The sequence below is a fragment of the Solea senegalensis genome, linkage group LG11, assembly GCF_019176455.1.
Source record: "Solea senegalensis isolate Sse05_10M linkage group LG11, IFAPA_SoseM_1, whole genome shotgun sequence".
NCBI lineage: Eukaryota > Metazoa > Chordata > Actinopteri > Pleuronectiformes > Soleidae > Solea > Solea senegalensis.
The window spans coordinates 21,665,931-21,680,875 of record NC_058031.1 but is presented as its reverse complement, the minus strand read 5'-3'; the positions used below and the strand labels follow the sequence as shown (position 1 = coordinate 21,680,875).

Below are 14,945 nucleotides of genomic sequence, written 5' to 3'. Positions count from 1 at the left end.
CTTGTGGGAAGGACTTAAACATCCTGCCTACCCCACCTCTCAGTTTAAAGTTAACCCCTCTGTCAGACTGCAGCACACGTAAAAGGACAACAATGTTGCCACTGAAGAAAATAAATATCCCTTGCAAGTCCGCTTTGACCTCTCACCGTAATGAGTTTCATCACCATTTCTCATACAGCAGTGACAACATCTCTCTGTTCTGGCCATGGCAGGACAAGCCTACATTACCATCCAGGTTTGTTTACATTAATTGAAAGATTAAGCGCCGCCACACTGCCCATGTAAATTTAACGAGAATAACACTTCCTACTCTCAAAGGCTGGTTGCTGCTAAAAAACAAAGATTTTTTTTGTCGGGGTTGATGAGCCCTCTCGGACAACTCTTCTGCAGGGATAATTATGTGCATTATAACAGATGCACAGTTATGCTTAGGCCATTGCTCCCTGAAGTGGTACCATGAATTCTAATTGGCAACAATAAGGTAAAATGTATCAACATCAAGCCAATGAGAAACCCCCGTTATTATGGATGCAACTGTGGCAACATGGCCCATATCACACAGGGGGTGAGCACCAAAACAAGCACTGTTAAATCAGCACTTCACATTAGTCAGGCTTCAGAGGAAGTTACATCACTACACCAATGCCTTGGGCTCCTTAGCTGCTCAGAGCATGAGCAGTCCACAGTGAGAGGTTATGTAAAAACTTGATGCCAACTCTGCAATGTCTCCACATTCAAACCCTACCGACCACTTCTGCCTGCTCCCCACACACTCAGCTGGATTAAGGATACTTTATGTTTCCAGTAATCACTTTTGCTCGGTAAGTTAAGGCTGTCTGAAGGTGGTGGATCTTAAGGGATGATGCAGAAACTATGAGAGGCAGGCTAAGATCAATCAATGGCTGAATGACACAGCATGAAATTGCATATGACAGGTCTGCAGGCCATTATCTGTATCCAACCTCCATTTATGTCCCTACACAGTCTGTATGAGAAACTGTAGGCTGGTAGTCAGAATGACATCTAAGGTTATTCACCACTCTTGGTGGCAGAGGTGTTGAATTTGATGCAGAGTAGAAGACCATACTGGAAGCTGAATCCTTCAAACCCCCTCAGGAGGATACAAATGAAACAATGACAGATGTAGTTTGTTTTAGTAAAAAACTGTTTGTTTTCCATGTCTCATGTTTTTTTTTTTGCTGAGTGTTTTATTTGCTGAGTGTTACTCACCACATAGAGCTGCTTCCAGAGAACGCCCCATTCCTGCAGAGTGGAGGTGGTCTCTGTGATAATAGGGTCCTCCAGGGGCACCACTGTCTCACACAACCTGCAGCAGAGAATACAAACACCATGTAGCATATGTAAGTGAGTGTATACAAGGACACTTGTGTTGCGTGAACCCAAATGTGGTTTGGGCAATCAGCTTTCTCCACCAAAAGAAGTCACATCTGGAATTCAATGCCTGATGAAATAAAACTGATAAAAGATTTCAAAACTTTCATGGACAAAAGGACAAGAACTGCCTGAAAACAAAACAAGACTGTAGCCACTTTTAATACGTAGTCTCAGGTTATGAAGTGTATGAGTGTATGTAGTAAGTTTTACATTGTATTAGATATATAAAAATGTATTGAATTGAATAACACGGATGGTATATAGCATGTAAATATACATTCATTTACATGCTATTATTATTATCATCATTACTATAATATTATTCACAAAGATTGTAAAAAATAAATAGTGGAAATTATCATTCAGCACTGTTTTGCAACATCATGCACATTGTAACCATGGAAATGCTAGCACTGTAGGGTATATAAATGTGGTGGTGATGAGGCCATGCTGTCATAAATTGAGCAGTGTGTGATGAACTGAATAAATGGCCGCAGGTGTGCAGCCACATCGAGAGAGCTAGCAACTCCTACACAAAACAACAACAGTCGACTACACGCAACAGCGTTGCCCTCTGTGGTCATATCTCAATGACCACAGAGTCAACAAGGTAGGATGTTGTACCAGGAGTAAGCAGCGTGGTAACACTCGCGATAGGGGTGTGGAAATGAAATCGACGACAAAGTAGTGACATATGTTTTCTTTGATGGCATGCTAATGATAACTTTGAGCCGAGTCTGCAACCAAACAAACAAGTTTTTTTTCCCCTGGCCTGCTCAAGGCCGGCTTGCTCCACGGAGCTTCTCCGAGCCAAAGTCATAAGGCACTACTAGTAGACAGCCATTGCTCCTAGAAAACTACAACAAGCACGTGCGTTGACCGTTTTTTTATTGCTCTGCATACATTATCATTAGTCAGATTGGTTGAAGGTCTATCCAATTGCATACAGTGGCTGCTTTACACTACAGTTTTTGCCATTCATACCCATTCACGCAACGCATCTATGTGCAGCACATTTTTTTAACACTCATCTTTCGTACCCATTCACTGACTGCTGGCACAGCCGTGTCTTGCCCAGGGACACATCGGCATGTACACTAGCAGAGCCGGTAATTGAACTCACAACCTTCAAGTTCAAAGACAACTCGCTCTACAGTCGCCTGGTGTTAGCCAGGCTTGATAACTTTCGCTGTGTGGTCCTTAAAGCTGCTGTGAAATAGTGGTGTCCATGAGCTGACACAGGGAGGAAGGAGGAGACTTTTTTAATGACAGCACATAATTCCCCATACAGGAAGTTAGACAAAAAATAAAAATCACTGACAGCAGCTTTAAAGCCCAAGACACACCACCACAATGGTCGGCTGTTAGGCAATCAATGATCATCCATGGTCCCCCTCAGGGCAGTGTGTGCGGCACTTGCCCTCGTCAGCATCCACAGGAGCCTTGTAGGATGCTACACTGCTACTCATGATTGCTATAAGCAAACAACAACAAAAAAGGAACACTGCTAGGGTTCATGAACCTTCTTCAATATATATCTTAGTTGGTTTGGACATACAACAAATACAACTATGACAAGCTCATCTAGCCTCTCTGTCATGACCCTGAATATGTGCCACCCACCACTGATTAGGTCTTCCTGTTTCCCTTTTTCAATGACAAATACAGATTACTGCCACCTGCTGTTAGGAACGTAATTTCCTCTTCGAATGTATGCAATTTACTTGTCAGCTATAGTCTAAACAGTATGTCTTTGAGAAACCTAAAAAAGGTTTAAATAAGCTATTGATAGTCAGGCTGCCTTGCTGGCTATTACACAAAGTATTTGCTTTCAGAGTAAAGAAATAAGTAATAAGTAAAGTCATTTGTAGTCCATACGTAAACATTTTGTAAGTTGCCCTACATAAACACAGAAAACAACATGCTTGCATGTTGCTGCCTCGGGGCATCATTTTAAAGATTTATCTGACAGTGAGGCTAAATCACGAAGAGCACTGATATTATCTCCAGCTGCAGTTATAAACATGGGTGGAGATCTGCAGTAACATTAAAGCACAGGTTAAATCTCGCGTGGCACTTTGTTCTGACCTCCGCTGCAAACTTTCAGACTGTATCACTGTTTCCTGCGATGAGGGAAACATCTCTATTACACCATGAATCAGGGTGATAGTCTGTGGAGGGTATGCTTTGGGAGAACTATAGAGATGCAGTAGGTGTGTCACCTCATTAACTCCATGAGACAGCAAAGCAGATTTCCCAAAGTACAACTCCCGGAGCGCGGGTGTATAATAATGTCAGTTTCCGAGTCTGTACTTTTAATTGTCTGAGAGCAAACAAGAGTCCTCGTGCTATGTGGTGACTCAACTGACATAACAGCAAAGTCCCAGTCCACAATCAAACCTCAGGTCTCAGTCTGCAGATTGAACATCAATAAGTGCAGCTGATAAAGAGCTGAGCTGCATGTCTTTGTCTCTATTCTCGCCTGTGCAGCTGTGGACAGGTATTGTGACAAGAACTGTAGATGGTTTGTGTGTGCGGCGTGTGTGCGGCGTGTGTGCATGCATGCAGGTAAATATCAGAAGTTGACAAGTGGTAATTTGCTTGAAGATTAGATCGTCACAGATCACTGGTGAGGGTAAATTAGATGACAAAGGAGGGAGGGATACACATGTCAATGCCCTGTCATTGAGCTATTGATTGCTCTGCATCACTCTCTTTGTAATGAGTGAAGACTATTTTATTGTTTTAGTTCACATCTTTACAGAAAGTATTGACAAGGAAGCCCTTTCAAAGCCTGATTCTTAACTGGTTTTAACTGATCTGATGTTTGTTTGCGTGTCGTCTTTGTTAGTTTTTATTTTATCCAATTCTGGATTGTATTTGTAAAGCACTATGCAACCTTGTTTTGATAAGAGCTATAAAGTGTTAATATCATCTTCCAGTATGTGTCTGTAAAATGCTAGTAGATGGATCTGTAGAGAGAATCAACGACTGGTCTGCAGCATTTTGAATTGCACTCCATTCTTACATAAAATACGGAGTGCCGCAGTAAACTGGAGTAAAATTTAACTGGCTGCTTTTACTACATGTCTCAGCTTAATAAGAAATAGATTTAAAGTCAATGACACCGATAATGTTATATTTCAAAGAACATGTACACGGTTTGGAAACATTACTTGTTGATTTTATAATTGCTAGAAGCATTTCGTTTTGTTTTGCAATTGTTTAAATTATAGGAGAGTGAGAGTGGATCATTTCTATCTGACTGCTTGTATTGACTGATGACAAAGCAGCCATGTGCATGTGTATAGAAAACTGCGGATGCAGTGCATCTTGGAATCAAATCACGGACATACTCACTGTAATCGAAAAAAGTGAGGTGAAACTTAAACTGAAAGTACAGTATTAAGGGGAGCACTTTGTTCACAGCTGATAGTTGAGTCATGGCTGATAAGAACCAATGGGGAAGTCAATGGAGGTAATTACGTCGTTGTTTCCAAAAGTCTAAAAATGAGCCTGTAAAATTATTTAACTTCACCATTTTGGATAACAGGAGTTTTAAGTGCAGTTTTTAAAACAAAATGGGGTAGTAACCATATATTTAGCCCTAGAGAAAAGACCACAGTCTGGGAGCTAAAACAGTAAAGCTCAACACCCACAGTAGAAGATATCGTGATATAATTCTTTTCCTTTCAGCTTCTCCCTTTACGGGTCACCACAGCAGATCATCTGCCTCCATCTTGTCCTCTACCTTGTGTCCTCTTCTGTTACACCAACTGTCCTCATGTGCTTCACAACATCCATGAACCTTCTCTGTGGTCTCTCTCTATGCCTCCTGCCTGGTTTCAACATCCTCCACCCCATATAATCACTTTCTCTCCTAAACTCAGTCAGTGGTTGGTGAGAATGTAAACTAACTTCTCGTTTGGCTCAAAATGGTCATGAATGGAGGAGATTAAATGTACTTTTCCTCTGATTGCAGACTTGAAGTCCCTTTATTGGTAATATCACAAAGTAAATAGATTCAAGTGCAACTTGTAGTGTATGCTTGTAAGTGCACAGAGGCAATTCAAGCCCAAACTGGTGTTTCTGTGACTGTGGGTGGCCGCGAACATTACAAAAACAGCACATCGGAACAATAGCTCGCTACTTCTGCTTTGTTTTCTTTTGTTCATATTACATGTCTGTGGGTGTAGGAGGGTGTATAAGTGTTCACAATAAATTCCATTTTTAAAAAAAAAGCTAGACCAGAGTGCTGCTAATTTGGATCTTGCACATGCTTAAATAAAAAGAAACATGACCATGAAACTCACCCTCTGTTGGTCACTGTGGATTTCTTCACGTGGACATAGCTGACCGGGAAAATACCCTGTGGACAGAAGAAGGAGCAGAGACGTTACAGAGTGTGATAGGATTGTGTTTTTAGTAAAAAGTAAAATACAGTGTGCTGTGTTTGTGTTTATTTGGTGGACTCGGCTAACGCGTATTAAATGCTAGAATTATTATATAAAGTGGTTCTTGGCATGCTTACCTTGCAGATGGATATTTATTCTTTGTTCTGGAGGACAAGCTAAACTAAAAGATACTGAAATCTGTTTGGTAAAAAGTGATATCTCTTGTTTATTTATAAGCACACACATTTTTTTTTGCTCAGTAGTGAGATTATTATTTTAATTAGGATGAGTACATGTTGATAATAGAGATGTTATCTTTTTACTTCAATGTTGCGCTAAGGTAGAAATCAGGGTGTGGACCTTAGATATTTTGCAGAAACTTCAGGGCCTCAAACGTCAGAAATTTGGGAAGTGCTGGTAAAAACATACGTCCTATCCACTGAGGGTGAAGGAGGAATCTGAAGCAAGCAACAGGCTTGCCACAACCTGGTCATGTCAGTAGTCTAGTATTGGGCTAACATACAGAGACAATTCACTGACACTCACGTTCACATCTATGGTCAAATTAGCATCTCTAATTAAAACTGCAGTGGGGGGATGGCTTGAAAGTTGTTGTTTTTTTTTTATTAAAATATTCAAATTTTTGGATCACAGCTCTCGGTCCTGAGCTTCTCTCTTTAAACGAGCATAGAAAGACACACTTGTCAGTTTGATAACCAGCGGCATTCTGTCTATCTCTGAACTGTTTGATTGGTCACAGCCTCCGTCACACCACGGATCTATTTATGAGGCTGTAAACAGAGTGCCATTCCTTCTCAGATTAGTTGATTATTAATGCTGAAAGGTTATAATGGAATTACCATGCCTAGTTTACCTCTAAAAAGGTCCAGTATGTAAGAATTAGCGACATCTAATTATGAGACTGCAGCGTGAAACAAACCCTCAAACCTCTCATTTCCCAACTGCATCAAAGATTTACAGTAGCCTTCACATTCCAGAAAATGTGTCCTTCTTCTTCTTCATTTGTATAATAATCTTCTAATTCAAAATCAAAACACATGCACTGGATGTTTTCTCCACTTGGGCTGCTGTAGAAACATTGCAGCATAAAATGGCAGGCTCTGCAAAGCAAGGTCCTTGCCTAAAGTCCATATAAAAGGCTTAAATTGAACAAATAACTCAAGACCTATTTTGACGACGTCAGAAAGCAGTGATTGATCATGGGAATTGCTGTCTTGATGTCTCGTTTGTGTTTCCGGTGCCTTTGCCAGCTCGTTCTCATTCCAAGAGCGTTATATACTTCCGTTCAGTTACGTCCCTCAGTGCTGCTTTACAGGCGCACAGGGTATCCTTCCACGTCTGAAAGAGACACACCAGGCGGCGCATTTGGAGCAGCTGCCCCAAGTCTTCATCTATACTTCAACGTCACTGGGAGTATAAAGCCACTAGTGAGCAATTACTGACAAGGAAAATTAATAAATAAATGAATGAAAAAAAAACAACAATATACATACATATATATATATATATATATATATATATATATATATATATCTGCACTTAGCATCTGAATGTGCTGCCAGTGGGTTTACACTGGAGTCCAATGAGAGCCCGATGTGTCTTTTTCAGACACAGAAGGATACCTTGTGCATCTGTCAGGCAAGGTGACGCCGAGGGACATGACAGAGCAGCGGTATATGATGCTCTGGGGATGAGAACTGGTTGGCGTTTGTACATTACAGAGAGAGCTTCAGTAGCAGAATGCACAGCAAACAGCAATGAGTTGTCATAACCCATCAGTGACAAATAAACACATAAAATGAAAAAAACAAAAAGACAACGCACTGGCTAAGTCCTGCTAAATATTTCCTTCCTCACGCTGGTGTTTCATGGAAGTTACAGCAAAGGTGGTTAAGCAGATGACATTTGTTACCCTGGGTATAAACATGTAAAGTACACTACTCTGTACTACTATGTCTCATCATTTGTAGATACTTAAATGCAGATCACTTATGGGTAGTTTATTCTATTTCTGTCAAAACAAAATCCTTAATGTTGCACACTGATCTGACTGACCTTTGACCAATAGTAAAATATGGATGACTTTAAACTGTGGGGAGGAAGCTGGAGAACATACACGCACTCCACACGGAGAGATCCCAGTTGAGCCAGGATTCAAACAGAGAATCTTCCTTCTCTTCTGCCCATGTGAAAAAAACAGGATGCAAACCCATACTGTACAGTACATGAGCACGGACCTTATTGTGGCTTGGATTAACCGTTCAGTTCATCTCTCTTATTCTCATCTGCCAGATGTGGAGGAAAAAGCCACAGCGAACACACACAACCAACTCGCTCCACACAGAGTGAGTATGAGGGCGAATCAATGTGGGCAGTAGAGTGCATAACAAAATGGAGGGTGTTAGTAAGAACTGTAAATAGCTGGTAAGAGTAGAAAAGGACAGCATGTTGCCGCTAACACCTACATTTACCAGGGCTGGACAGCTTTAGTGCTTTCTTTGAAACTTTTCAGCAGCATCACATAACACTTCAGCTTCTGCCATTTCAGTTTTAAATCCGAGGGAATGTGGAAAATAACAAAAATAATCTGCTGCTCTTATGTTGCTGATAATAATACACCTGGTATTTTATTTTATAAATAGGCAGAGTACTGATCTCTGTTAAGATCACCGTTTTTTTCTTTGTGATCATGGTGCAGAGGATTTTTCACAACCATTCAAAATGAGCAATCTCTGAACTGAAACACAAGATTAGATTTAATCCCTGCAACCTGACCTCCATCTGAACCTTTCTCCAATTAAATATAAAATACCATAATACCTCTGTATCTGTATTGCACTAGTTAGTAAAGACATTTTTTTTACTGCTATATATGATTACGTCTTGTTTTTCTTTTTAATTAAAATCTGGATTTATTTAATTTGTTTCATGGTTTTCAGATTACTAACTGCACCATCTGCTGGTAGAAAATAAAACAAAATTAGGATTTTTATTTAAAAATGATGCACAGATGGCAAAACAGTGTAGTATTATGCAGACTCAGAGTGGTCTGTGCATGATGGTGACACTTATGGCATTGAGTGTGTGTGTGTGATGTTCTTCCAATGAGTACAAATCATTGTTCACTGATTTGATTTGATTTATTAAAACAGCTTTTTTTGTGCATCTACACTATGAGGTCAGAATATCAAGATTAAAATGGTGCCTTTAATAAAGCACCTCTGGCAGCAAAGGTCAAGATATTTTGTTTTTTTATAAAAACCTCCTTTTCCAGCTATCAGTTAATCAGTCATTAAGCTCTTTGTCGTCTAGACAAAGTTATTTCTGGGATGCACATCTCTTGCACCACATTATCAGTCACAGCAAATGCAACAGTCTTTAATAAAACCTTGATGTGGAGATCACGTTGTGTTGCAGGCCAACCAGTTTTACAGATGTGGTGGTGTCACTGCATCTGACAAAAAGTGTCTTTTGTTGAATATTACTATTGCACCGATTTAATATTAAATATTAAATGATTAAAGTAGAGAATTAGTTAGATATAACATTGCTTGTGTCTCTAATATAAATCATGTGATCAACTGACACATTGTCAAACCAGTTTGTGTTTGCTGTGAAAATTACCTTAATAGAAGGCTTCTTTGAGGAAAAGCCTCGGTACCAACCTGAAGACAAATGAGAAGACACATCAGAATATCTGGATTTCAACATCATTATATACAGCGTGTACCAGCACACTGCCTACACCAACACTGTGTTATTTACTTTTAACTTAAATATTAAAAAGAGATGGTTGCAGTCTATAGTTATGTGATGTCATAGGCATTTTTCAAAAACAGACAGTTTGACAGGTCACAGCAGGAAAAACACAGGTGTGAATAATCAAATTAACGATGGCTCAGTTCCATTTAGCTTCCTCAGTTTCAGGGTTCACACTGCCTCCCCGTCACATGTGTGAACTCAACAGAGCCATCGTCAAGGTCATTAGTAACACCTGTGCTTTTCTAGGCTGCTGTGAAAAAGCCCTATTGTACTGATTTTAACACAATGGATAAAATATTAAAAGGAACATTAATGCTCAGTCATTAATAATGTAATATATGTTGTTAAACTTGGCTTATTATACTAAAAGACTAAATAAAGTTATTTTATTTTCCTAAGAGAGCCATAGACTATAAGTTGGCCATGCACAAACAGTACCAAACACTAAACATTGTTGTGGGAAATAAGACATGAAACCAAATGATCAGAATGTAAAATATTAAGTACATACAGTATAGTACAGTATGTGCAAGCACACCATTTTACTGTATGAAATAAACTGTTTAATGCATTTTTCATAGCAGCCATTTTGAAAGCTCAACAGTGGTGGCTCAATATAATTTAGCTTCCTCAATTTCAAGGTGCATGCTGCCTTGCTGTCACACTGTTCTTCCTGATGTATGTGAACTGAACAGAGCCACTAATGTTAACACAAACACCTGAAACATGTCGAAATGGCTGCTCTGGAAAATGATTATCATAACAGTTTTATCACAACATATATCATTATTATAAAACAAACAAATAAAAGTACCTGGTGCATGACTATAACAGTAAATAATGTCATTTTCATGTACTACCTTAGAGTTTGTTAGCCATAGCTAGTTTAACCTAACATACTAGCACTATTGCAGAGGACTGATTTTTACTAGAATTCTTGAACAAAATGATTGTAATGTATTTACGATGGGCACAGCAGTAAAACATTTTACATTATTAAAAATAAGTTACATATACCAGTCTGTATTAAGTAATACCTGTGCTTTTCCTGCAAAAACGTGTAAAAAACTGTAACTTTAAAAACATAATTATTAAAAACCAAGTAATTGATGATTTATGATATGAAATAATAAGTAAATGCTTACCTGTTACATAAATATGACAGTAAACAAAGGTTCTGTGAATTTTTGTATGTAATTTTCACCTACGAAATGGCTAATAGCTTGCGTTAGCATTGGCAAGTTTAGCATTTAGCCTAAGGCAGGGCTCTCGCGTCTCACGCAATTAGCACGACAGTAACGTTTTTTGGTCTTTTGTCACGCATTCTCGCCACACATTGTATTTCTCACGCTGAAAAACACATATAATATAAATGTCTCGGGCGCGCCGCTATCGCTATGGAACCGGGAGAAATCAAGGACGTTTCCTATGGAGTTCCGAGTGGAGACTGCCACTTACCTGTCAATCAAGAAAAAAAGCAGTGCTCACTTTAGTGGATACTTCACCTTGTGGCCAAAAGGAGAAACTACACCTTTGTGTGAACTACTTCTCATCACAGAAACTGGAGCGCAGATAAATATATAGGGGGGTGGCTTATTCTGTTATCCTTTCTTGTCCTTACACTAGTGTAATCATATTTCCATCATCTGTTTTTGTTGTTTCTTTTCTTTTTGAAATAACAGTTTGCAGTGCAGTTGCAGTAAATACAGTTTCATCGTTGCATAGTCTGTTTTAGTCACGAAGCTACTACGAATTACTAATAATGAGTAGTATGAGTAGTGGGTTTTTTTACCTCTACCCCTCCATAAAGGTGCAATCTCAATCTAGGTAAAATCAATTCTGAATAAAAATATGCTTTAACTGTACAAGAACATTTTTTTCAGAAACCTCGGTATTCCTTTTAAATTCCCTTATATTTAAAAACACAATTTTTAAATGTGTGGGGCTCCGTAGCTATAAACAGATTAGTGTAAGACTGAAAACACAAAGTAATGCCCAAGAAAAAGTCTCTGATATCAACACATCTTCACTGTCACTACACTCCTCCACTGCTGCCATGATGTCATACAGTCATGACAGCAACCCTCAGCATATTATATCCATATTGACCAAAAGCAGTTTAGCCTCCTATGTAACTGTTCTCACTCATGTTGCACCACCACGCATCTTTTGCACACGCACAAAAAAAACAGCTATGAGTCACTTCAGCCTGGTATTGTGAATGCAGTCAAAATCTCCCTGAAGAGATGCGGTGCAATTGTGCTGTATTAGTCACAATCACACACAATAACGCTGTTATTATGAGGAGAAGTCAACACCACCATGAGACGCCAGATTGTTCTTACCTTCGCTCTTCTCCAGAATCTGTACAGTCTCCCCGATCTCCAGGACCAGGGCCTGACATATTGACGACCGGAAGTTGCAGATCACTGTGCAGAGAGGAAAGAGAGGAAAAAAGGTCACAAGAGCAACAGTACTTACAAGATCTATAATAGTGATAAAGACATATTTCTGTGTGTCCCCTGAGCTATAGGTGCTATAGGTGTTTTGGGGTTGATGCATGGCGATTCTTTTTTTCCACTAAGCTTCTTAATAAAATTATACAAACACAGTCAATCACACAGCTTAGTTAACTGTAAATGAGCTCCCACCCTGTAGTGGGTAGTTATTTTAATAGGCAATTCATTCTTAAGAGGCCTAATTTTTGTGCAATGCTACATAAAGTGTTTCCTAAAGTAGAGCCCACACAGGCTGCTGCTAAGGCTTAGTGCTGCTTTAGCACAAGTCACTACTGGCATGTGCAGTATCATGGAGTCTTTGGGCCAGTTCATACCAGAAAATAACCTCCATTCTAAGTGATCTGATCACTTGCAGGTCATGTGGTCGTCTATCATGTCATGAATGTGTCCTCAGATTTGATCACAGAAATCACATTTGGAGGTGGTGTTAAGACGATGATGTGGCCACATACATGAAATCCCTCCTCAGGACGGATTAGAGACCACCCCCTCAGCTGACATCTTTGTCCTGGCACTGCAGTTTCACAGTTTTCTACGCTAATCAGTACGGGAGCCAGTATTAGGGCATTTTGCCAAACATCAGTATCTGTATTTTATTTTGCCATCAACAATATTACACTTTAGCTTTATAAGACATGTTACTGAAAGCATACTACATTTTTTGTTCAATATTTTTTTTAGTAGTAAATTTTCTGTATCGGTGTAAGTTTTCTAGTTTTTGTTATTTGTCATTGCTTTGTTTTTATTTCTGATAATAATAATAATACATTTTATTTATATTACACTTTTCTTAATAAAAAAAGTCCAATCAAGCCTAATTTGTTTGATCTCAGTGAGCTGGCCTAGTGGAAAGTAAACTTGGGTTGAATCCCAAAAGGGTCAAGGGCTGAGATACCTCTTAGCAAGGTACCCAATCCCCACTGCTCCCCATTGATTGGGTTAATTTGACACTCTAAATTCCCAGTCCCAAGCCCGGAGAAATGGGAGGAGGGGGGTGAAGATCATATTTCACGTTACAGCAACGTGAGTAGAGCGTTAAATTCACTTGCTGCCGCCACCTCCTCATCCTCCTCCTCTCTCTGTCTCACTCACACACACAAGGACGCACACATGTTCATGGGGGTGGAGTGGCTCAGTGGTTAAGACCGCTATCCTGTGTGCAAAAGACATCATGGTCGCAAGTTCAACTCCACCCCTGGCTAATTGTACTCAATTCACTTGTAAGTCGCTTTGGATAAAAGCGTCTGCTAAATGACATGTAATGTAATGTTTACATCACACACACATCTGTATGGTCAGATACAAACTTCATTAAATTTCCGCGGATGGACACAATGACGTCCGTGTGTAATTGGAGCCAGATCTGGTCACAGGAGACGCCTCCAGGTCACACTTCAATGCCAATAGCATTTAACTTTGTCTAAAGGCGAGCAGATGAACCAGATGAACATAGATGCCACAGAAAAGGCCTTCACAGCAGGATATCCTCTTTTTGTTTCTCTAAATCTACACAGCACTGTATATTATATCAATAAGGACGGTTTTATTTAATAGCGGCTGGTCTCCACAGATGATTTTTAAAAGAAAGAAATAAATAAAACTACAAATGTTGGCCCTTCAAGGAGAGTTTGGTGTGAATCATTATGTTAATGAAGTAGCCAGGGGACCCAGTGAGGGGGAGGAGGAGGAGAAGGAGGAGGAGGGGCCTGGGCTCGCCTGCGTTGCCTGTGTATGAGGGTAAGGAGTGTTCAGATCCTGTGCTCGGGTAACTATGGCAACAGATCATCTACAAACTGGAGGGCTTTTCTTCACTGTTGCTGCTGCGGGAATCTGCTGCGTTCTAAATGGCAAGCTTATGGATGCTGCATGGCGCTGGAGTTCAAGTCGAGCATATGTATCAGAGGGGGAGAGAGAGAGAGAGAGAGACGGATATCGCACTGCCTTTAAGAGACTGCCTGTCACCGTTTTTTTCTCCCCCCCGGGGGCTGCAGCGAGTTTTTCAGCAAAGGGCTGAGTATTTCCCAATCTTTAATAGCCTCTATTTCATTTGAATTGCAAAAACCTGCACTCACACCAGCTGAAAACTCTTCAGCAGAGGCCACGTCACAACAAGATTAGATTGTCATGTTCAAGAGGGGGAGAGGGAGAGAGAGGGGTGCATCACACAGGCTCATATTTTCATATTCCTCCCTCCTTCACAAAACCCTCCAGGGTGTGCAAACACTATTTCATTGTGCCTAAAAGCTGCAGAACATTAGCATATCCTCAAAAAAACAAAACCAACAAAATTCTCCTCGAGACTTTAACATGCTGAACGTAGGATGTTGGAAGGACTGACAGGACACGCAGTGAGAAACTGTTGGCAAATGCAAACGTATCAGTCCAGTCTGTTGAATTTTAAAAATCCCTCGAGCATTACTGTGTAAGCAGTCACCCCCTGGTAGGAATTATGGAGCTTCAGCACAGGGGGAGACACCCACTCTTCTCCACTGTCCTCTTAACCATTGTCCAATCCACTCAAACATTCACATGCAGTCATCTACTGAGAATTCAGTTATATTCAGTTGATATTTCCTACATTATAACATCACAGTTTAAAATGAAAGTTACATTCTACGCATTTGAACGAGTTTGTGAACGTGTGTAAATAAAAACCGCTTTAACCCTATGCTCTTTTGACAAGGGCCTTGCTTTACGGAGGCCGCCAAGTTGATACGGCAGCACAGACGGAGAAAAAATGGCTCCTCCCACATAAAACTGATACATGAACCAGCAAAGAAGAGGAGGAAACAACAGAGAGGGTCATCTCACCATTAGATGTCACTAACTCTGGCAAACTGGACCTTTATCCTTA

General features: G+C 40.0%; 1 protein-coding gene across 3 annotated transcripts in view; it reads right to left on the bottom strand.

Moving 5' to 3' along the window:
- Positions 1-14,945, bottom strand: part of LOC122777478 (dedicator of cytokinesis protein 3-like) — a 69,932-nt gene that overhangs the window by 44,826 nt on the left and 10,161 nt on the right. For all 3 annotated transcript variants that reach the window (XM_044038754.1, XM_044038755.1, XM_044038756.1), the window contains exons 2-5: positions 11,918-12,001; positions 9,435-9,475; positions 5,709-5,764; positions 1,231-1,327 (exon numbers count right to left, since the gene is read on the bottom strand). In XM_044038754.1, the coding sequence (XP_043894689.1) occupies positions 1,231-1,327; positions 5,709-5,764; positions 9,435-9,475; positions 11,918-12,001 (278 nt within the window). The remainder of the gene's footprint in view (positions 1-1,230; positions 1,328-5,708; positions 5,765-9,434; positions 9,476-11,917; positions 12,002-14,945) is intronic.